Source organism: Amia ocellicauda, chromosome 10, assembly GCF_036373705.1.
Source record: "Amia ocellicauda isolate fAmiCal2 chromosome 10, fAmiCal2.hap1, whole genome shotgun sequence".
Lineage (NCBI taxonomy): Eukaryota > Metazoa > Chordata > Actinopteri > Amiiformes > Amiidae > Amia > Amia ocellicauda.
This window is the reverse complement of record NC_089859.1, coordinates 17,776,489-17,798,803: the sequence shown is the minus strand read 5'-3', so window position 1 is coordinate 17,798,803 and position 22,315 is coordinate 17,776,489. Positions and strand designations below refer to the sequence as shown.

Below are 22,315 nucleotides of genomic sequence, written 5' to 3'. Positions count from 1 at the left end.
GCACCACATTGGGGGTCTCTGGATAATAATGTAGTCTATAATACTATAACGATAGGATTACCTATTCATTACATTGTTTATCCTCGTAGCAGCAGTTTTGCCGATATTTCCAACTGAGTATAGGAAAGCGCCACTATCAACCGCGCAGGCAATGTGCGGCTCAAGTGCATTAATGAGGTCAATTACTGCGTCTATAGCGAAACACATGCGCCTGCGCTGGAGCAGGTTTAACATGAAGGATGGGTTATGGTCATTTACTGAGCTGGACTTTAAGCTTGCTTCCAGGAACAGAAAAAGCCAGATTTCTTTCAAGTTATACTGGAAATTATATGGCGAGTAACGGTACCCAGAACGCACTGAGTAACACCCATCTAGAAATAGAAATGATAAATAGTATCTACTCGCTCCGCCATTGGTTTATTTACCAGCACGCAGCTTTTGATTGATCGTTCCTGCTGTCATTCTGTGACGACGACCTGCTGCCATCCTCCAATGACTGTCGCCCGAGGGGGCGGGTAGCAGCTGCAGGAAACGCGGATGCTGAATGAATGATTATTTAAAAGCACACTGATGCCTTTATTACAGTCTTTCCGCTAAACTGTTATGGCTAAATAGGTGCAGACACTATCTAAAATAGGCAGTTCATTTCGCTGAAATCGTCGCTATATTGCGAAAACATCAAATATTTATATTTATATGTATTATCTAACCCTTTACAGTTACCAAGCCTATGTATGGTAAACTGTTAATTTATAACGGATTAGTATTCGCCTATATATTATACCATATATACGTTTTATCATCACCTACAGCTGCTTGAATCTGAAGGACGGACAAAGGGAGACGTCTCCTCGCCGCACAGGTACCGTTATAACTGCTGCCACCCAGACCCGCCCCTGCAAAGCCTAGGTCTGTACAAAGACATTCACACTTCGGTTTTGCATTTGTGGGGTATTAATCACAAAGTCTGTCTCCTGAGTTTTTTTTTAAATAATATTTAATTATGCTAATGCTATTGAAATATATACACATACAGTATTACACACGTTTGCAAGTTTGATGTGGTATCCTGTCGCTTGCACGTTAGGAAAATACCCATACGTTTAAAACCCATGGAGAGGTAGATGTAATTAGCTAAAGTATTACAATAGGAAAACCTATGAACCTGTGTGTATGAGGAAATTGCTCTGCCTTCTGTCAAAGAGGACCAATGAGGACACAAAGGGATGTGAACCGTCATGTCTCATGTTTTTCAAGAGTTGCTAAGATGTATTGATTTATCTCACCTTTATAACAGTTTTGTGGTTCTGTGCATAAAGTTTCACATCTGATTAATGTCTGTTGGCTGTGTGAAATCATGTGTTTTTCTTCAGTGCTGTGCTGAATGAAGTTTAATGGACAATTCCACATCTTTCCAATCAAATATTAAATTAAACACAAACATACAAAAAAACGCCTATAGTTAAACTGCCAAGTTACCCGAGTTTTCATGCAAAGTTTGAAGTTTTGGTGGTGGAAGGGCTAAAAATACAAACAGAAACAATACACTTCATGCTTGGAAGCCTAATGAATATCAAAAGAAACTGCTGTATATAAAGAGAGAATTTCCAGTCATCCTTTGAAAAATATTAATATTATTCATATTTTAATGGTTCTTTCTCTGTGTTTCGTTACTGACTGCAGCTCATTCCTCTGGCCTGCAGGGTGGTGCAGCTATGGGGGCGATGAAGAGGGCCTCTGGAGAGCAGGAAGACGAGCGGCTGCCCCCTAAGAGCTGGGCTTGGAGCTATGTGCATGGTGCAGCCTCCAGCTTACTGGCCACACTGGCCACCTTCCCTGTGTACAAAACCGTGTTCCGGCAGCAGCTGCATGGGGTGCTGGTGTGGGAGGCCGTGGGGCAGCTGCAGCGGGAGGGCCTCCGCAAGTTCTACAGGGGGGTAGGGCCACCACTGCTGGCCAAAACAGTGCAGGGGACGCTCCTGTTTGGCAACTACAACACCCTTCTGCGACAGCTCTCAGAAACGGTCTGCACCCCCGCCCAGGCCAGCCCCGGGTCTTACAGCCTCCCCCTGCGCACACTGGCCGGCCTGGGCTCTGGGGCGCTAGAGGCGCTGGTGCTCACACCCTTCGAGAGGGTGCAGAATGTACTGCAGGATGGGCGCAAGGACCGGCAGCTGCCCACACTGCGGAGCATCTTACACCAGTTCAACCGCTACAACCTGGCAAACGGGTACTACAGGGCGCTGCTTCCCATAGTGGCTCGCAACAGCCTGGGCAGCGCCCTATACTTTGGGTTCAAGGACCCCATCCGGGACGGGCTGGGTCAGAGGGGGGTGCCCGTGGGCGTCTCTTCCTTTGCGTCAGGGGCGATGAACGGCATGGTGGTGAGCCTACTGCTGTACCCACTCAACGTGCTCATCGCCAACATGCAGGCGCAGGTGGGGCCAGAGTTGGGCGGCACTGGGCATTGTCTGTCCGCGTTGTGGGTCTCCCGGCAGCGCAGGGTGGGGCTACTGTACCGTGGTGGCTCACTGGTCGTGCTGCGCTCCTGCCTGACCTGGGGCCTCACCAACGCCATCTATGACCGTCTCACCCGGCACTCACACACACACACAGGGGTGGATGGACAGACTGACTGACTCAATAACTGACTGAAAATGTGGACTGAGGCAGACTGCCTGCATGGTACAGCAAACCGACTGACAACAGACAGACAGGGAGGCAAACAATAGGCTTTCAACAAACATGATTCCATGTTAAGAGACAGACAGACAGACTGATTGATTGCACTGACTGTACCGCTGCACAGGAAGACTGACTGATTACAAACACAGATGGAAGAGACAGACAAGGACTTAATCTATCCTAAATATCTATCTGTGTATATCTATAACGATCTATCATCTATCCATCTATCCCTACTATTTAGTACTGTATTACTCTATTGATCTATACTGTACCTTCCCGTGACATAGTCTACAGTGTTCAAACTTCAGAATGCCATTCTTTCATCCATATACAACATCCGCTAACACCTATGAGACTCACTGAACCAACTTAACTTTTTTTTCTGTTTTTTGTTGCTCCTCCACACTTTAGTTTACAATGAGTTTTTAACAGTTTTAAAGTTCACGGCTGTGGCTGTATGACTGTGGTAGTCCTGCACCGTCTTTTAGTGCCTTAGGAGGTATTTTATAATAGAGGTGACCAGTATTATGTGAGAGGGGATGTCTTTCATGGATCCTGTGCTGGCAGGGCTGGGGTCAGCTGACATTGCTGAGTGTGGGAATATGTGCTGGCCATTCAGACCAGACTGATTGGTGCTATGGTATTATTTGTTATATAGCATTAATACACCCAGTATTCAGTTTTGTACATTTCTGATAATATTTTAATTGTTATTATTATTTTGAAAATGAACACTTGACAACAGTCAAAGTTTTATGTTCTTCACTATTATTTTTCTGTACCTTACTTGGTGTTTTGTGGTACATTCAGCAGGTGGCACTGTTGTCTAACATTTAAGTGTTGCACTGCTTCAGGGATTTCATGTTCAATGAAACAAGTCTTTTTATACAATTACAGTTTGCTGTTTTCACTTTAATGTTTCAAATTTTAAGAAGATTCACTTTATTGATATGATTTTTTAACTGGGTATTTCTGACAAATCTGCTGTGGTAATACATGCAGTATTTCACGTTAATTTTAATAATAAAAATAAAAAACATGATGTTACTTTCTGAATTTCAGTTGTAGCATGGTGTATAGCATATATATGTATATAATTGACTGTTCTCTGCACTGAAGTCTAAATAACTCAAGGGGAATAAACTGTATGAAGTCTGGGTGACTGTGTGTGTCTGTTCTTTATATTTCTATACCTCGACAGCATGGGAGAAGCAGCTGGTTAAGGATCCTGTATGTGAGAGAGCGTGCTGGGGTCAAGAGGTACAGACTCGCGTCCCAGCAGCCAGTCAACCCATGGACAAAAGCAGGTTGAATCCTGCAAGACACCACCATGTAGCATTTGGGAGAAATCATATATAATAACAATTGACTTATATCAATCCATTGCTGGATAAATCCCTATGATTTTTCCACTTGCTTCAATCTACAGCTTCATTTTTCCATGTCACACATGCAAAACGTTTTGTAATTTTCCATCTCTTAGGTATTTATTTAAACTTGGGATCTATTCACTAGCTTCCTGTGGTCTTCTGCAGTGTATCATTTGAATATTTTCACTCTTTCAATTATGTCACATTTTTGTTTGTTCTCTGTTCCATTCATTTAGTGTTTTAACTCTTGTTAATTCAAGTATACATCTTTCCATGCATCTTCATGTTGCATACACATTATCAGAAAATCCGGGATTTAAACCCACAATCTTCCAGTTACGAGTCCAGAGCCTTAACTTCTACTCCACACTGAGTGCAGAAAATATTAGGATCATGTTCCTAATATTGAGTTATACCCCCCTTTTGCCATCAGAACAGACTCAATTTGTTGGGGCATGGACTCTACAAAGTGTCAAAAGCATTCCACAGGCATGCTGGCCGATGTTGACTTAAATGCTTCCCACTGTTGTGTTGATTTGGCTAGTAGTAGGATCTCTACTCTGAATAGCTCATCCCATCTCATCCCACAGATGCTCAAGTGGATTGAGATCTGTTTACTGGGCAGGCCACTGCAGTAAGCTGAATTCTCTGTCATGTTTGTGGAACCAATACTGGACAATCCTAGCCTTGTGGCATGGGGCATTATCCTGCTGAAAATATCCATTAGCAGATGGATACACTGCTGCCACGAAGGGATGTACACTGTTGTTCAGGTATCCTGTGGCATTCAAACATTGCTCCACTTGTATCTAGTGCCCAATGTGTGCCATGAAAACACACCCCACATAATCACACCACCAGCACCAACCAATGTTGACACGTGGCACGATGGATCCATGTTCTCATGATACATGTGGGTAACCATTGACGGGGAGAAACCCAGCAGCACTGCAGTTCTTGACAAACTGAAACCAGCACACCTGGCCCTTAATACCATACCCGATTCAAAGGTAATTACATATTTTTTATTCCCTATTATTCCTCTGAATGGCACACATACAGAGTCTACACTGATTGAAGTGGATTTAACAGGTTACATCAATAAGAGATCATAGCTTTCACCTGGATTCACTATTTAATGGAAACAATCGGTGTTCCTAATGTTTTGTACACTATATATATATATATGGGTTGGACAACTCTTGTTGCTAAAAGTAAAGTATTGTTTGCGAGTTTTCTTAAGTTTTGAAACGTCTTGATATTTGGGTCTATTGAAATCCGATTAAACAGCTTCTCACATGTAAATCTGTAAACACTACACCCGCATTCACCGCCAGGGGGTGTCGTTGTAACATTTGAAAACGTATTTCCGGTCTTTCGTCAGGGTTTGGATAACATAGCAGACCTCGGTGTTTTACATGACCTAAACGGTATTGTGACTTCGAAGTGTTACATTTATTTGTCAGTGTCTCCGCTGTGTAATGTTTTCTAATATTGTTTTAAAACTATTATTAAATAGAACGATATCATGTTGCTTTCATCGAAATGCCTACGCTTCGACTTGAGAGCGCCTGGGCTTTGATTTTGAAGGGCGGCGGGCTGGGCCAGTGACAGGCCAGGCCGGGGCAGCTCGGCCAATGCGCGCAGCGGGGCGGGGCTTGTGTTAAGGTGGTGTCGGGCGCGCTGTGCTATTTAAAGGCTGCTCGGTAACGCTGCGCACTCAGTCTTACCTTAACAAGGAATTTATCGAGGAATCGCCTGCTGACACTACAGGTATGAATATGTTGCTGCGAGTCACAATTAACAGAATATTTGTAAAGCAAACTATAATTACAGTAATTTTCTTTAATATGATATTATATGCGCCAGTATTCCGTGTTACAGCGAGATCTGACGCTGTGTTCCGCATTATATTTTGTACCCAGTGTAAAGAAGCATTTTTATTTATCTTTCATGTGGCGTTTAAACTTCTCCAGCGTCGACATCGTGTAACGATTGTAAGACCTGAAACATGTTCAACGTCTAATGCACTCGCAGGAAAACAATACAATAAATAATAATAATGAATTAAAATCTTGTTGAATGCAACATTGTTCGGTACGCGAGCCGCAGTGGTGGCGTGAGACTCGAGCACAGTTGCTACACCCGCTCTGTGTTACGCAATGCAACCTCGTTTACAGAGGCGTTGTTTTTGCGCTTTCCCGTTATACTGCTACCACTAGTAGTAAAGCATGTAACTATTCGTATTGTTTAATATTAATAGTAGCGCGTATATATCATGCCCTGCTGCATTTGGTCGTGCGTGGTATTGCGCCCCCCGCGCTGCAGAGCCCCGCACCCGCCTGGCACCGCGGTAGTGCCAGGGCGCCTCCTCACCTGGGCGACGCCCCCTGTCGGTGGGCAGATGGAGGACGGGTCGCACTCTGCAGCCCGGCCCAGCCCGGCCCAGCCCGGCCCAGCTACTGCGGCCTGCTGCAGAGACTCGCTTCTCTTGGATATTATAATGCATTCTTTTTTTTTTTGGAGCCTGTCCGAGTGATTGTGTAATTTGTGTTAAACAACCTCCGCTTGCATGATTGGAACCGTTTTCAATTGAATACGAGTTTTTGATTTTGTTGGTTATTTTTTCAGTTATTTTTATCCTGTGTGCAGTGAAGGAGAAGAAGGACCTCGAGATGAAGGATTAGTGTTACTGGCGTGCCGACTGAAGCCACCGATCTGGCGTAAATCACTGTGATCTGCACTGTGTATCCCTGGCCTTGTGGCCGGGTGACTCATAACTGTAGTCGGGGGTTGTTTGCACTGGAAAGTCATGTAGAGCTATCGGGACTGTACCAACACGTCATTGTGGAATCTATTTATATTGACTTCCTTGCATAAAAAAATCTTGCATTTGAGTTTGTATTATCATTACCATTCATCTGTCAGCCTCCTCTGTTGGAATTGCAGATTGCAGAAGAGGTAGGGTCGATGGGGGGGGGGGGGGGGAGGGTTTGATCCAGATTAGATCTTGCCAGTTGCAGGCTCTTGCACTACTCCTCCACCACCAGGGGCTTGATATTTCCTGCCTGTGACAAGCATGGGAGCAGGGCTGTGCGAGACTTAGTGCAGGGAGCAGGCGGGAACAGGGGGTGGACAGGAACACGGGTGAAGCAAGCAGGCTAAGCAGGCTCTACAGGCTAAGCACTGTAGAGCTGAGCTAACTGGCTCGCTGAACGTCCAGCACAGTCTGTTAGCATCGGGAATGTTCACCCCTTCTTGCATTTGGGATAGTTTTTTAGTTCACTGTGCTTTGCGGTGCCAAGGCTTTCCCCGCTGTCCACCGCTGAGTCCAGCACACCTCTTGGTGCATGCCCAGGACCTCACTGCCCCTTCCCTGTGTATTTACCAGAACCGTTCCTTCGCACCGGGTTTACTGGGGTACCCGCCCTTATCACATCCAGGGCAACAGTGGAAGAATACTCTGTACAAGGTGGTGTAATAAGGCTGGTGCAATAAGGGGCTGCACAGCCTTGTTGGGGGGGGAAGTGTGAAAATGTGTAATTTAGGCGTGTCTGTAAGAGAGGCCTGGGAGAGCAGCTAAGAGCTCCACTCCTTAAAACGGTGACCTCACACTCTTGCCATTATATATAAAAAAAAAAAAAAAATCCCTTCACAAAATAACAGCTTGGAGGTGGGACTTCTGTTTCTTTGCATCAGATTAAAGTTCACCTTGAAGCAGGTGTGTGTTTGCCAAAAAGGCAGGGCTGGGTGGGGCAGGAGAGATTGCTACTCTCTGCCAGCTGTTCTTGTGGTTCTCAGTCCTCCAGCCAGGTGCACCTGATCCAGGGACCGCACGGGTTGGAACCCTGTGCACTGAGACGAGCCAGAACCCCACAGCTCCATGTTCCTGAAATAAGAATGCTCTCCAGTCTGACAGGAGGCATGTTGGCAACTGTGGTTAAGGGTGGGAGAATTGTTGAACACTTTGGGTTTCAATCAGATTAGATTTGCTCTTTAAAAAAAAAAAAAAAAAAAAAAAACTGCAGAACAAATAAAAGTATGTTATGTATGTATGTATCCTCTCATTCCTCTTTCCCTCTTTCTCTGTTCTGACAGACATCTGCCAACATGAGTGATAACAACCCTGTGAATGAGGAAGTGCAGAACTTTGACAAGAAGTGTCTAAAGAAGGCCAACACTAAGGAGAAGAACCCGCTGCCCACCAAGGAAGGTGAGCAACCCCCCTGCCCTCGATACCATGCCAGGCCCACACACAAACAAAACGTCAATAAAAAAAAATACATGTGTATTTAAAATGTATAAGGCCTGGCAACCATTCCTTTAGCTCACTCAGTGACTCCATTAGTGTTAGCCAGACTCCAGAGGGGTGGGGTCTTGTTCCCTGCTGTCAGAGTAGCAAGTTCATTACCAGGGTCAAGGGCCTACAACAGTAGCTTGGAGATGAGTTCTCTCTCTCTCACACACGCGTGTTCCCGTGCTGTATTTAAACAGGGCAGTGCGTTTCCTGCTATAGCTGTCTTGGTGTCACCTCCCCCACGGGGCCAGCAAAAGTGTAGAGTACAGTTGGGAATTGAGCAAGAGGCCTGGCAATGGTGTCACTGCAGCCTGACTGCTTGTGTAATAACTGCGCTAAAACTGCCAGCCAAGCCATACAGAAAGAAACGGTGTGCCTGGGACCCATCCTCACCCATAACACAGACACAGACACACGCACTCACAGATGCATGCATGCATGCATGCAGACATGCATTAACTCCCACGCAGACACTAACTGGCACACACTCGTATAGGCACGCATGGACACACACATTTGCTCACCAACGCGCACACGTGCTCTCACAAACTGGAGGTTTGTTGGTGGTTCTAACCAGCCAGGCAGATCTGTCCGTGAGCCTGTGCACTGCTGTCTGGCTGCCGGCACCAGGCATCAGTGACCCTGCAGCCTCAGACTCTGATTCTGCACATTTGTAATTTGTTTAGGAGTCGCATGTGATTGCTGCTGTCAGATAGAGGTTTTTTTTTTTTTTTTTTTTTTGTATGTCTGTTAGATGTTAACTTACTACAACAAAAACGTTCAGAGGGAGAATGTAGTGACTGGGGTTAGAGTTGGGGTTTACTGTAGTTGCAGAGCTATACATGCTGTGCACTGACCGACACCAGATCACCGCACCTATCCCCTGAAGGGGCAGTGTCGGGTAATGTCAATTGCACAGTGGAAGCAATACCAGAAGAAGCTAGCTCATGATGTCATGTGACTAACCCATCTGTTTGTTTGTGCCTGTCTTCAGATATTGAGCAGGAGAAGAAGCAGTGCTGTGCGGAGGGATCCAAGTGAACAGTGCCTGCTCACACTCCTTCGCTGGGACACTTCTTCTGTCTGTCACTTTGCTTCTGTATTCCATCTCAACATGTTCACTTTAATGGCATCCAGACACCGGGGCACGTCGGGGAGGGGGAGGGTGTGTGGAAATACTGAGGTTTGTAGTTGGGGTGTTAGGGGCACAGTCTAAAGCCATAAAAGTATGCCACTGTATAAACCAATTACTGCTTTGTGATGAATTCTTGAAAGAGGGTGAGGGAGGAAGAAAGAGATGAGGAAGAATGGAGGGAGGGGCCTGACGGCAACGGGGAGGATTTGCAGTGCTTGTGTGAGAATATCACCCAGACCGCATCAGCTCGCTCTGAATTCCACGTAATGCGACTTCTGTATCTGGTGCCGTTAAATTTTTTTTTTTTTTGTTATACTTTAAAGAGTTTTTTTTTTTGGTATAAAATAAAATCAAAATGTTTTAAAATTTAAGCTGCTGTGTTTCTTTGCGGTGTCTGCTCATGCGTGTATGTATTGGCAGGTTCTGTTTAACATGATTCTGCTGTGCTTCTACCACAATCGTATTTGTATATTCTGGTTTAAGCTTGCCTTCACTGTTGAAATCAGTTTTTATTTGTATGGTGCCCGTTGCAGGGTAGCCACAGACTGCTTTACGGTGTGATAAACCTACTACAACTAAATAAACCTTTAACAGTTTAAAATAAACCATTAGGCAATAAGGAGAAAATAACAAACTCCTATGGAGGGCAGATTGTTCTAGTAGAAAATAAATAAATATCTTGGGGTCCACAGTGTAAGGCTTCGACCGAACGGTTGCCTCGCCTCCAGGCAATACAGTTCGTACCGCAGCAAGGAGATCAGAAAGTTCTTAAACAGTGTGGCTGGTGTTCTTCCCTCTGGTGGGGGCCTCTCTCCGGCCCTGGTTGGGGGGTTGGCCCCTCCTTATGGGCTATTCCTCATCGATGAAAATAAAATTGTGCTCAGTTACTGATCATACAATGTAGGACATCTCGTGAAGGACAGTATACAATTGTACATTGGTGGCACTATCCGCTAGAAAAATGGACTAAAAAGATGAGTCTTCAGCCGTGATTTAAAGGCTAAGACAGGGAGACTCTCTTACATAGGCTGGAAGATCGTTCCACAGTTTTGGGGCCCAATAACTAAATGCTCTGCCACCTGCAGTTTTCTTGTGTATTTTAGGGACCACCAAGTAACCGGCTTCCTGGGATCTCAGTGGCTGACCAGGAGTGTATTCAGTAAGATCTTTTAAGTAGGGAGGTGCCAGTCCCTTTTACTTCTTTAAATGCTAATAAAAGAAGTTTGAATTCTATCTTGTAGCAAATGGTTAGCCAGTAAAGGGAAGCTAATAACGGGAGTGATATGTTCATGTTTTCTTGTTTTAGTTAAGATTTTTGCAGCGGCATTTTGCACTGAAGTGCAGAAATAGGTGTGCTACCTGGCAGAATGGCATTACAGTAATCCATTCGAGATGTAACAAATGCGTGTATCAATTTCTCAGTGTCATGTAGCACTTTATCACTATTTATAAGATGGAGGAAGGAAGATCTCGACACATTCTGAATGTGTGATTCAAAGGATAGAATATGGTCACAGATGACACCCAGGTTTTTGCATCATGTCCTTAGGGGTGAAATTAAAGTCATCATTATTCAGTTTTGTCAGTGTATGGTGAACATGTCCCAACACTCACTCCTTGATCCTCTGCAATCCAGCTTCCGCACAGCTCACTCCACTGAGACGGCTCTCCTGGCTGTCACTGACTCCCTCAGCCGCGCTCGGGCGGCCTCCCTGTCCTCAGTCCTCATCCTCCTTGACCTCTCTGCAGCATTTGACACCATTGATCACTCCATCCTCCTCTCCTGCCTCGCTGACCTTGGAATCTCTGGGACTGCTCTCACCTGGTTCTCCTCCTACCTCAGTGACCGGTCCTACCAAGTGACATGACGAGGCTCCTCATCCACCCCCCAACCTTTCCTCACAGGTGTTCCCCAAGGCTCCGTCCTGGGCCCGCTCCTATTCTCTCTCTACACTCGCTCCCTGGGCCCCCTCATCGCTTCCCATGGTTTCTCCTACCACTGATGATGCCCAGATTATCCTGTCTTTTCCCTCTTCTGACCCTCTCATCCCCTCACGCATCTCTTCCTGCTTGTCTGCCATTTCCGCCTGGATGCACTCGCACCACCTCAAGCTCAACCTCTCCAAATCAGATCTCCTGTTTTTCCCCCACTCTTCCTTACCTTCTGCTGACCTCCCCATCTCGATCCCCTTGGAATCCACCACACTCTCTCCTTCTTCCGCCAAAAATCTAGGAGTCACCCTCGATCCTGCGCTCTCCTATTCCCAGCACATCACCACGCTGACGCGCACCTGCAGATTCTTCCTGAGAAACAAACGCCGGATCCGTCCCTTTCTCACCGACTACTCAACTCAGCTACTCGTCCAGTCACTGGTCCTCTCCCGCCTGCATCTACTACCCGCCCGCTCCAGCTCATCCAGAACTCTGCGGCTCGTCTGGTATTCTCTCTGCCACGATTCATACGTGCTACTCCACTGCTCCGCTCCCTCCACAGGCTCCCGATAGCGGCACGCATTCAGTTCAAGACTTTGACCCTCACCTACCGCTGTCTCGACCACACTGTACCAAGTTACCTTCAGTCACTCATCTCTCCATACATCCCCTCCAGACCACTGTGCTCCTCCAGTGCCAGAAGACTAACTCTGCCTCCTCTCCACTCTCCTTCCTCCAGAGCCGCTCCTTCTCATCCCTGGCCCTTAAGTGGTGGAACGACCTGCCCACCGAAGTCAAAACAGCAGAGTCCTTGACCTCATTCCGGCGCTTACTCAAGACGCATCTTTTCAGACAGTACTTGTAATATTAGTCCTCTATCCCTGCTAGATAGCACTTCACAGTCCTTATTATGCTTCTCGCGTTCTTGATTGTTTTCCTCCTTGCTCCCTTTCCCGTAGCCCTCGTCTGTAACCCTACATCTCGACAGCACTTAGCTTTCACCGTCCAGGATGTAGGAAGTCTCTTTTTGTAAATTGGAATTTGTAAAATGTATTATTTTGAATTCCTATGTTTTAGCTAAGTTGAATTTGTAATGATTGATGCCTTGTACTTCTCTGTATTTTTGCACTTTTTGCACTTATGTTGTAAGTCGCCCTGGATAAGGGCGTCTGCCAAGAAATAAAAATAATAATAATAATAACATTTAGATTTTTGTCCCCTACAATTAGGACTTCTGTCTGATCAGAATTAAGCATAAGAAAATGACTTGTCATCCAAGTTTTAATCTCAGACATACAGCAGATTAGTGTTTGTCTGGCTATGGTATTGTTAGGTTTTACTGACAGATATGAATGTGTGTCGCCTGAAAATTAACATTATGTCGTCAAATTATATAATGTACAATGGGAGAATGTACAATGAAAAAAGTATGGGTTCGAGGACTGACCCCTGTGGTACTCCATACTTAACCTCAGTTAAATTTGGGTAGTTTTCATTCATCTGTAAATATTGGAGTCTGTTTGTCAGATATGATTTGAAGGCCTACAAGGTTTTCTAAGCAGTGTATAAGATTTAGTGGTCAATTGTGTCAAAAGCCATACTAGTACTAGTCTAGTAATATAATGACAGTGGCATGCCCTAAATTGAAGGACTGAAACATGTTGTTTAATACTTTTAATAGGGCTGATTCAGTACTATGGCCGGAGCAGAAGCCTGATTTAAATTTTTCATAAATATTATTATTAGTTAAAAAAGTTTACAATTGGTTTGCAACTATTTTCTCTAGACCCTAAGAAAGGAGGGGAATATTTTAAATAAGTTGTCAGTGTTTAAGTGAATTAGGTTCAACACTGGATTTTTTAAGAAATGGTTTAATTCTAGCTATTTTGAAGGATTGGGGAACAGATCCTGAGGATCTATATACACTCTGCTGTGTGGAATTTGAAATATTTGCTATGCTAGACGATGGTTTGTTCAGGGTATTGTGTAGTTAAGCACAGTATAGGCTGATTGAACTGCTATGCTATCAAACTATGGTACAACAACATTAAAACGTATGCTGAAAGTGCCAAAATGCCATGATAGACTCATTTTCTGGGGTTCCAAAAGTGCTTGTGCATGCTGAGAGCCAATGAGATCTATGCAGGAAGTGGCTGATCCTGCTAGACTGAGTCAGATTAGATCAGAGAGCCAGACCCCCACCTGCCCACTCGGTTCCAGCTGCATGGCCTGGTGCTGGTTGTAACCACACGAAGGCTGCCACCAGGGTTTGGGTTTGGAATTTGCCCAGGGCAGCTGGAGATTGGACTGCGATGCGGTTCCCTGCTGAGGCATGAGAATGCTGCAGGGAAGTGTAGATCTCCTCCCTCATCGGCATTCCAGCTGCAGATAACTCGAGAGGCAGAGATGTTGGCCCAGAGAGCAATGCAAAATTCAGACCCACTGTTGATTGTGCATGAACAGCACAGTAATGATGACAATCTACTTCTCTTTTTTCCCTATTGTTTTAAAAAACAACAAAATCGCCCATTTACAGAAGTGAATTCTGCTTCCCCTTTCTAGCTCTTGGGGGGAGGGGGGGCAGTCCAGCCGTTCCCAGCAAGACTTCTGACTTGCATGTAACTCTGTCTGCAGGTCTGTAACAAGATGGGGCAGGCCCTGGTGTGTGACGGATGGAGGAATGCCAGAGCACATGTTCACTTGAAAATGTCCCACAGACCCAGACTGACAGACCCACAACTGCACAGACCCAAAGTTCCACTGACCCACAGCTCCACAGACCTTGTACCTCCTGTTTATGATTTTTATGTTTATGAAGTTATCTCCATTTATCACTTGCAGTTAATGTCAGGGACGAACATCACTCAGCTGCATGCTCTGACAGGCTCATGGAGCAGGCGCGGTGTCAGTTCTGAAGCAGAGAGATCTGGAGAGTTCCCGTTTTTACTTGTGCATTCTTTGCCCTGCATGTCGGCACTGAGGTAAGAGGTGAGGCAGGGAGCTGTAATCTTACACCCAAACCAACAGCTCTGTAATCTTCCAGGTCTGACATTTAAACAATGGTGATTGCTGTGGTAGAGAGACAGTTCTACTGCCAGATCACCTCTCAGCCTTGTTTGCTGCAGCTCCTTATCACAGGCAAACCGACGCATGTTTAAGCCTGCAAAGCTGTTTTTACACTCATTCAAAATGCGCTGCACATTTTTTGTTATTCCAGTCAAACCCCCAGTTGAAAAGTACAAACACAATAAATTAATGTCTCCTGTTTAGGTACCAGCTCTTGCGTTCTGTACCACAACCCATTCACAGTCACTCTCTGTTTTTTTTAATTTTTAATTTTGCCTCTTTAGTTTCACTCTTTAGAGAATTACCCCTGACAGTATGTTTGCAACAGTAAAATATCTGTGGGCAGTGTAACTGAGCCCTGACAACGCTACCCCCTTCCCCCTACAATGGCCAAGAAAAGAGGCTGTGGGGAGGAGAGACTGAGTGGTACGATGCAAGCCAGAGAGCAGGGGGAAGGCATTCAGGAGAAGATGTTTCTTCTTCTTCTGGTTTCTGTCCCACAGCACCCCGCTTTCAGGATCGAAGGAGACATTTTCATCCCTTCTACTGCTTTACTCTACACTTGCTGCCTCACCTAAACTGCATGCCCAGGCAGTTCTCTGGGTGCTGTCTCCTCCTTCGCATCTTTCCTGCCCGGCTGTTACTGGGGTGTCACTGCGTACCACAATAGGTTTTCATAAGGGCCCCACTGTGATGTCAGCCTGACAGTGTGTATTATATGCTAAGTGGAGTGCAGTAAAGCCTGGGGGGCCTGCTGTATCATCAGACTTCTCCGCTACTGCTGTAAAACCTGTTTAACTTCCTTTGGATGATGCAGGAGCTGCAGCGATGCAAACACAAACAGAGGACAAGCAAAAAGCAAAACCCTGCTTGATTTCCCATCAGCACAGTATCAGGACAGACCTGTTACTGACCTGCCCCTTTATCAGCTACTGTGGGTAGTGCCAGGCACTCTTTGTGTGCAACCTCCACCTTTTCCACCACACTCCTATTTTATCCCACTTTATTATTCTTTAGGCTCTGAAATCCTGAATGTGCTAACTGCACTAGTTCTGCTGGCAGCCCACACAGATTCAGTGTCTCGGCATCTTACTGTTTCAGACATTCAGGTTATCTCCGTCTTTAAGTTTTTAAGTCTCTCAGTTTCTCAGTCTCCCATTAACAAAATGAGAAGAGAAGAGCATAGTGCTTCAGGTGTGTCTGTCCTCCCACAGAGCTCCAGCAGGCTGCGGCATGTTCAGGGAGGAGCCCTGTCGCCCATGGGTGCCCACCTCACATTCCTGCCCCACGGGGATGGGAGGGGAGGGGAGATGGAGGGCAGACAGAAGGGAGACAGGAGAGAGTTATACACATACGCTGATGTACAGATAGGAAACTCTCTCTTGACATTAAGACTTTTAATTAAGTTATAACAAGGTTCAGCAGGCAAGGCTTCAGCCTTGGCACAAACACAGTCTCAGTGCTGTTTGCACTGTGCTTTACTGTGCTGTGCATTGCTGTACTGTGTTGTACTATGCTTTGCACTACTGTGCATTGCTGTGCATTGCTGTACTGTGCTGTACTGTATATTTTCTTTCCCGCCATGGCTTCTCACCCCTTGAGACCTCAGTATACGGCCAGTTTGTATGTGCTGTAAAAGTCATTGCACAGGAATGTGTGTTGCTGTTTAGAGACTTGTTCATAGTTGCATTCAAGTCCCTGCATGCATGGATCTGCAGGATCTCCTGGTTTGTCTGAAGCACCGCAGCCTGCAAGGGAGAACACACTGACTGCAGGATTCACCGTCCCACTGATGCGATGGAGGAAAGCTACATAGCCAGATAGGCAGTCAAACTTTGCTAAAATCAGGTCAAGGAGAACAAGCTATCAAAGAGTAAACAGGTTGTGGTAGTACTGAGCAAACAGAGAGAGAGGTAAGAGAAGGAGAAAGGGGCGAGAGAGAGTGAGGGAGAGGGAGAGAGCGAGATGGAGAAACGGAGAAAGGAATAAAGAGAGAGAGAGGAAGAAAGGGAGAAAGAGGGAGAGAATATAATAATAATAATAATAATAATAATAATAATAATTATTATTATTATTATTATTATTATTATTATTATTATTGTTTTTGTGTTCAGTCAATGATTGTAAGCAGAACCAGGAGCAGAGAGCATGGTCCCATCAGCCATCAGCCTCATTTCTAGAAAGATTTATATATTTTGCAGAGTTTCCAAGCTCCTCCCGGGAGACTGGGCTGACATTTCTGCAGCTGGGGGGGCTTCAGTGGGTGGGGGGGCTCCTGTGTTTACGTGTCCCAACCAGTCCTCAGGCATAGAGGACCAGCACAACCAGAACTGCTGCATAGCAGCCTCACTTTGTCCCATAGTGGAACGGCACCCCAGCCCAGCTTTACTCCTCCTCTGGTTGCCCAAACCAGCTGTCTGGAACACAGAGCTCAAACCAGTGCCACTGGCAAACAGGGGATGAGAAAGCGCCACAGACCGCATTTCTACAGTCCATGTCCGAGCTGTCTCACAATCAACAGCCCGGTCCCAAAAGTGGAGACGGCAGATTGCCTCATTCCTAATTAATCCTTTAATCTTTTTACAGATACATTGCAACAGGGTTTCAAAGTAAAAAATGTTTTTAAAAGCACATTTAAAGACTGCAGTGGAATCAGGAGCCACATTTTGGAGGATTGCAGCAGGCTTTCTTTCATTTCCTTTGGCTCAGTGCTCGGTTACGTCAAACGTTAGTTGGCAGAACAACTCTTTGATTTATTTTTATCTGATTTGTGGGCTTGACCATGTGTTCCATACAGCCCCCTCTCCCAACATGCTGTGTGCAGACTGGTCACCTCTCTCCTACACCAGATTCTCTGCATCCTGCTCTTGTTCCCCTTGCTTGGAGCCTACCGCTGCTCCTAGCCTTCCTTGCAGACAAACTCTTAGTTGCTTAGACGTATTGAGTGCTTAATTTCACAATCTTCTTAATCAAGTTTATATATATATATATATATATATATATATATATATATATTCCACATTCCTTCTGAATTATCCAGTTTCTAGGGTGTCGTTGCCAAGACAATATTGAACAAATGCAGATCTGTTCAGATATTCCTCAGTGTCTTGAATAAACATTTGGCCTCCTCAACCTGTCTGAACAATTATGAATTAGTTGTGTACCGACATGTGGTAATTATATTGTATGAAACACTCCTGTTAAAAAAGCATTGCTAATTCTGTATGGGCTAAACTAAATACCAGTTCAATTAAAAAAAAACAAAAAAAACAGCTGACCTCAATTAAGTGACTGTTTCTGAAGCCCATTAGTGGCTTGGTACAGGGTCAATGCTTTTCCATATTACAGTTTTATGTATTGTTTAAAGCTCCCATTAGTCAAATGGTTAAATGAAAATGCTTTTATTAGTGTTCTAGACTAGAGCTCAAAAGGAAAGAAGGCACAGACAGGTCCCCCAGAGACATGGTACCAGTCCAGTTTGGATCTCTGTGCAGAATGCTGAGTGAATGTGAAGGACCCAACTGACCCATTTCACAGCGTCTCATGGCTCGGTTCCACTGGCCTAAGGACGCGTCCAGAGCTTTTTGTAAAACTTGACCATTGTTGGAACTCCGTCCGCTGTTGTGGGAGGAGGTAGAGCAATTGTGGGATAGTGTTGTGTTTTGTTATAAAAGACAGAAAACAACAATATGAGCAATAGAGCCAACATTTTATTCAGACATGCATTATTATTATTATTATTATTATTATTATTATTATTATTATTATTATTATTATTATTATTATTGTAATCATTATCATGATAAGTGCTAGCAGATATGCCTTTAAAACGGCACAACTGGACTCTCTAAACTTATTACTCTTAGTACAGATTTGTAACTGCAAAAGACACTTTTTAATTATTTTTAATTTACTTAGCAGATGCCTTTAACCAGGGCAAGTTACAGTTGAAACAAAATACATACACTCACCTAAAGGATTATTAGGAACACCATACTAATACTGTGTTTGACCCCCTTTCGCCTTCAGAACTGCCTTAATTCTACGTGGCATTGATTCAACAAGGTGCTGAAAGCATTCTTTAGAAATGTTGGCCCATATTGATAGGATAGCATCTTGCAATTGATGGAGATTTGTGGGATGCACATCCAGGGCACGAAGCTCCCGTTCCACCACATCCCAAAGATGCTCTATTGGGTTGAGATCTGGTGACTGTGGGGGCCAGTTTAGTACAGTGAACTCATTGTCATGTTCAAGAAACCAATTTGAAATGATTGGACCTTTGTGACATGGTGCATTATCCTGCTGGAAGTAGCCATCAGAGGATGGGTACATGGTGGTCATAAAGGGATGGACATGGACAGAAACAATGCTCAGGTAGGCCGTGGCATTTAAACAATGCCCAGTTGGCACTAAGGGGCCTAAAGTGTGCCAAGAAAACATCCCCCACACCATTACACCACCACCACCAGCCTGCACAGTGGTAACAAGGCATGATGGATCCATGTTCTCATTCTGTTTATGCCAAATTCTGACTCTACCATCTGAATGTCTCAACAGAAATCGAGACTCATCAGACCAGGCAACATTTTTCCAGTCTTCAACTGTCCAATTTTGGTGAGCTTGTGCAAATTGTAGCCTCTTTTTCCTATTTGTAGTGGAGATGAGTGGTACCCGGTGGGGTCTTCTGCTGTTGTAGCCCATCCGCCTCAAGGTTGTACGTGTTGTGGCTTCACAAATGCTTTGCTGCATACCTCGGTTGTAACGAGTGGTTATTTCAGTCAAAGTTGCTCTTCTATCAGCTAGAATCAGTCGGCCCATTCTCCTCTGACCTCTAGCATCAACAAGGCATTTTTGCCCACAGGACTGCCGCATACTGGATGTTTTTCCCTTTTCACACCATTCTTTGTAAACCCTAGAAATGGTTGTGCGTGAAAATCCCAGTAACTGAGCAGATTGTGAAATACTCCGGCCCGTCTGGCACCAACAACCATGCCACGCTCAAAATTGCTTAAATCACCTTTCTTTCCCATTCAGACATTCAGTTTGGAGTTCAGGAGATTGTCTTGACCAGGACCACACCCCTAAATGCATTGAAGCAACTGCCATGTGATTGGTTGGTTAGATAATTGCATTAATGAGAAATTGAACAGGTGTTCCTAATAATCCTTTAGGTGAGTGTATATATATATATATATATATATATATATATATATATATATATATATATATATATATATATGAAAACACACTTTATAAATATACGATTGCTCTGCATGGGCCTGTACCTTTCTCTACCGCTTCTCCCTCCCACCTCCCCTCTCTCACTCCATATCTTTCCCTGCATCTCTCCATCTCTCACTCTCTTTCTTGTTATCTCTCATCCTCCTGTTCTTTTACCTACTTTTCACTTTGCTTAAAGTTGGGATCTGTCTCCACTCTGCTGTACTTCGCTACTCCTACTCTGCACCAAGAGTTCTCCCACATGTAATCTATATTGACTGTGTGTTGATGCAGTGTGCCTGCGTCATATTGGAGGCCTCTTTCTGAGGCTTTCATACAGATGTAGCTGTCACTCCTGCACATTGTGACTCACTGTGACTTTACCCTCATTCTCTGCAGTCACCCTGCTTGGCCTGCTGGCAGCCTGGTTCCTTGTACCATAGTGGCCTCTAGATCAGAGCTTTCCAAGTGTCTCTGCTGGGCTGTTTAGGCCTTCATCACTCAGTCAATGGGAAAATGCTTTTCTGCCACACCTAGAACATAAGAACATAAGAAAGTTTACAAATGAGAGGAGGCAATTCGACCCATCATGCTTGTTTGGTGTCCATGAATATCTAAGTGATCCAAGGATACTATCCAGTCTATTTTTAAATGTTCCCAAACTTTCAGCTTCAACCACATCACTGGGGAGTTTGTTCAGATTGTGACGACTCTGTGTGAAGAAGTGTCTCCTGTTTTCCATCTTGAATGCCTTGAAGCCCAATTTCCATTTGTGTCCCTGGGTGTGTGTGTCCCTGCAGATCTGGAAAAGCTCCTCTGGTTTGATGTGGTCCCCACGTAGGCTTCTCTGTTCCAGGGTGAGAAGGTTCAGTACCCTCAGTCTCTCCGAGTAGGACATTCCCTTTCTACACACGACATTCTACACTTTTGACAATATACCCTAACATTCTATTTGCCTTTTTTCTTTCTTCCCGACATTGTTTGGATGGAGAAAGTGACGAGTCCACATACACTCCTAGGTCTTTCTCATGCATTACTTAATCTAGTTCTATTGATCCCATAATCTAATTATAGTGGACATTTTTACTACCTGCGTGTAATACCTTGCACTTGTCCACATTGAATTTCATCTGCCAGGTGTCGGCCCACAACTGAATAACATCTAAGTCCCTTTGAATAACCTGTGCTGTTGAGATTGTATCTGCTGAGCCACCTATTTTAGTATCATCTGTAAATTTGACAAGTTTGCTAACTATCCCAGAGTCCAGATCATTAATATAGATTAGAAGAAGCAAAGGCCCTAGTACTGATCCCTGTGGAACTCCACTAACAACCTCACTCCAGTTAGAAGCAACTCCTCTAATCAACACCCTCTGTTTCCTATACATCAACCAGTTCATAATCCATCTACTTACATTACCCTGAATGCCTACAGCTTCCAATTTGAGGATCAGTCTTTGGTGTGGAACCTTATCTAAAGCTTTATGAAAATCTAAGTATATCATATCATATGCTTTCACATGATCTACAGTTGCAGTTGCATGTTCAAAAAATTCTAATAGATTAGTAAGACATGATCTGCCTTGTCTAAACCCATGTTGACTATCTACAAGAATATGGTTTTCATTAAGATGCTCCTCCTCCTTGGTATGACATTTGCCATCTTCCAGTCAGTTGGCACATCCCCTGTTCCAAGTGTCATTTGGAATATTTGAGTGGCCTACAAATAATTTCCCTATTGTACTATTGGAAATATACAATCTGGCACAGGTGATTTGTTTGTTTTTAATTCTGCTAGTCCCTTTAGTACCTCCTCCTCATTTATCCTGATCTCTCTTAGGGTTTGACTGGACTGATTGTTAACCTGTGGCATGTTATCTGTTTTTTCTTTTGTATAAACCTCTGTGAAATACTCATTTAGAACATTTGCCACATCTTGTTGGATTTCCAAGATACTTCCAATTTTGCCCTTTATCTGTTTCACTTCCTCCTTTATTGACCTCTGCTGTTTTAGTATTGAAAAAAGCACTTTGCATTAGTTTTAGCTCAAAGAGCTTTTTGCAGTTCAATATATTGCATTTTGTTTAATCTCTATCCCTTTTGTATGCACTATACAACATTTTCTTTCTCTTGGTATTTTTTTGCATACTTCTATTAAACCATTTTGGCCAATGTTTTCTGGTCCTCAATTTGCTAAGTTTTGGTACAAATTTCTATTCTATTTCTAAGTAGTATATTCTTAAAATATAATCATCCATTTTCAACTGAATCTCTATCCAGTGTGCCAGTCTAACGCTTCTAAGTGCTGCATCATACCTTCAAGGTTTGCTTATCTAAAATTGTAGAACATTGTTTTAGACTGGGTCCTTGTTTTTTGAAAGAATGCCTCAAAGCTAACCATATTGTGATCACAGTTTGCCATTGGTTCTCTAACTAGTGTCCCTCTGACTCTATCTTGTTCATTTGAAAAGATCAAGTCAATGCATGCACTCTCTCTGGTTGGTTCCCTGACAAATTGAGTTAGAAATCAGTCATTTACCATCTCAACCATTTCTATTTCTGCTTCTGTAGTCCTGACTGGGATTTCCCAGTCTATGTTTGGGA

At 44.3% G+C, this 22,315-nt stretch overlaps 2 protein-coding genes across 3 annotated transcripts; both read left to right on the top strand.

Annotated features, from left to right (window-relative positions):
• The first annotated feature begins 527 nt into the window (after positions 1 to 527).
• LOC136760092 (solute carrier family 25 member 53-like) lies at positions 528 to 3,837 on the top strand. Of its 2 annotated transcripts, none has more exons than XM_066715347.1 (2): positions 528 to 862; positions 1,704 to 3,837. In XM_066715347.1, the coding sequence occupies exon 2, from the start codon at positions 1,716 to 1,718 to the stop codon at positions 2,637 to 2,639; it is 924 nt and encodes a 307-aa protein (XP_066571444.1). In that variant the 5' UTR covers positions 528 to 862; positions 1,704 to 1,715; the 3' UTR covers positions 2,640 to 3,837. The 2 variants fall into 2 exon arrangements, with proteins under 2 accessions (XP_066571444.1, XP_066571443.1); XM_066715346.1 differs by having other exon boundaries at positions 1,684 to 3,837.
• A 1,884-nt stretch (positions 3,838 to 5,721) lies between these two features.
• On the top strand, positions 5,722 to 9,861 carry tmsb1 (thymosin beta 1). Its single transcript, XM_066715345.1, has 3 exons — positions 5,722 to 5,831; positions 8,157 to 8,271; positions 9,350 to 9,861. Exons 2-3 carry the CDS (start codon positions 8,169 to 8,171, stop codon positions 9,394 to 9,396), a joined length of 150 nt encoding a protein of 49 aa, XP_066571442.1. The 5' UTR covers positions 5,722 to 5,831; positions 8,157 to 8,168; the 3' UTR covers positions 9,397 to 9,861.
• The last annotated feature ends 12,454 nt before the right edge of the window (positions 9,862 to 22,315 follow it).

Excerpts from the sequence above, each read along its gene's own strand:
- tmsb1 (XM_066715345.1), top strand. The coding sequence starts at position 8,169 with ATGAGTGATAACAACCCTGTGAATGAGGAAGTGCAGAACTTTGACAAG. Across the intron at positions 8,272-9,349 it reads CCCGCTGCCCACCAAGGAAG|ATATTGAGCAGGAGAAGAAG; the intron begins GTGAGCAACCCC and ends GCCTGTCTTCAG.
- LOC136760092 (XM_066715347.1), top strand. The coding sequence starts at position 1,716 with ATGGGGGCGATGAAGAGGGCCTCTGGAGAGCAGGAAGACGAGCGGCTG.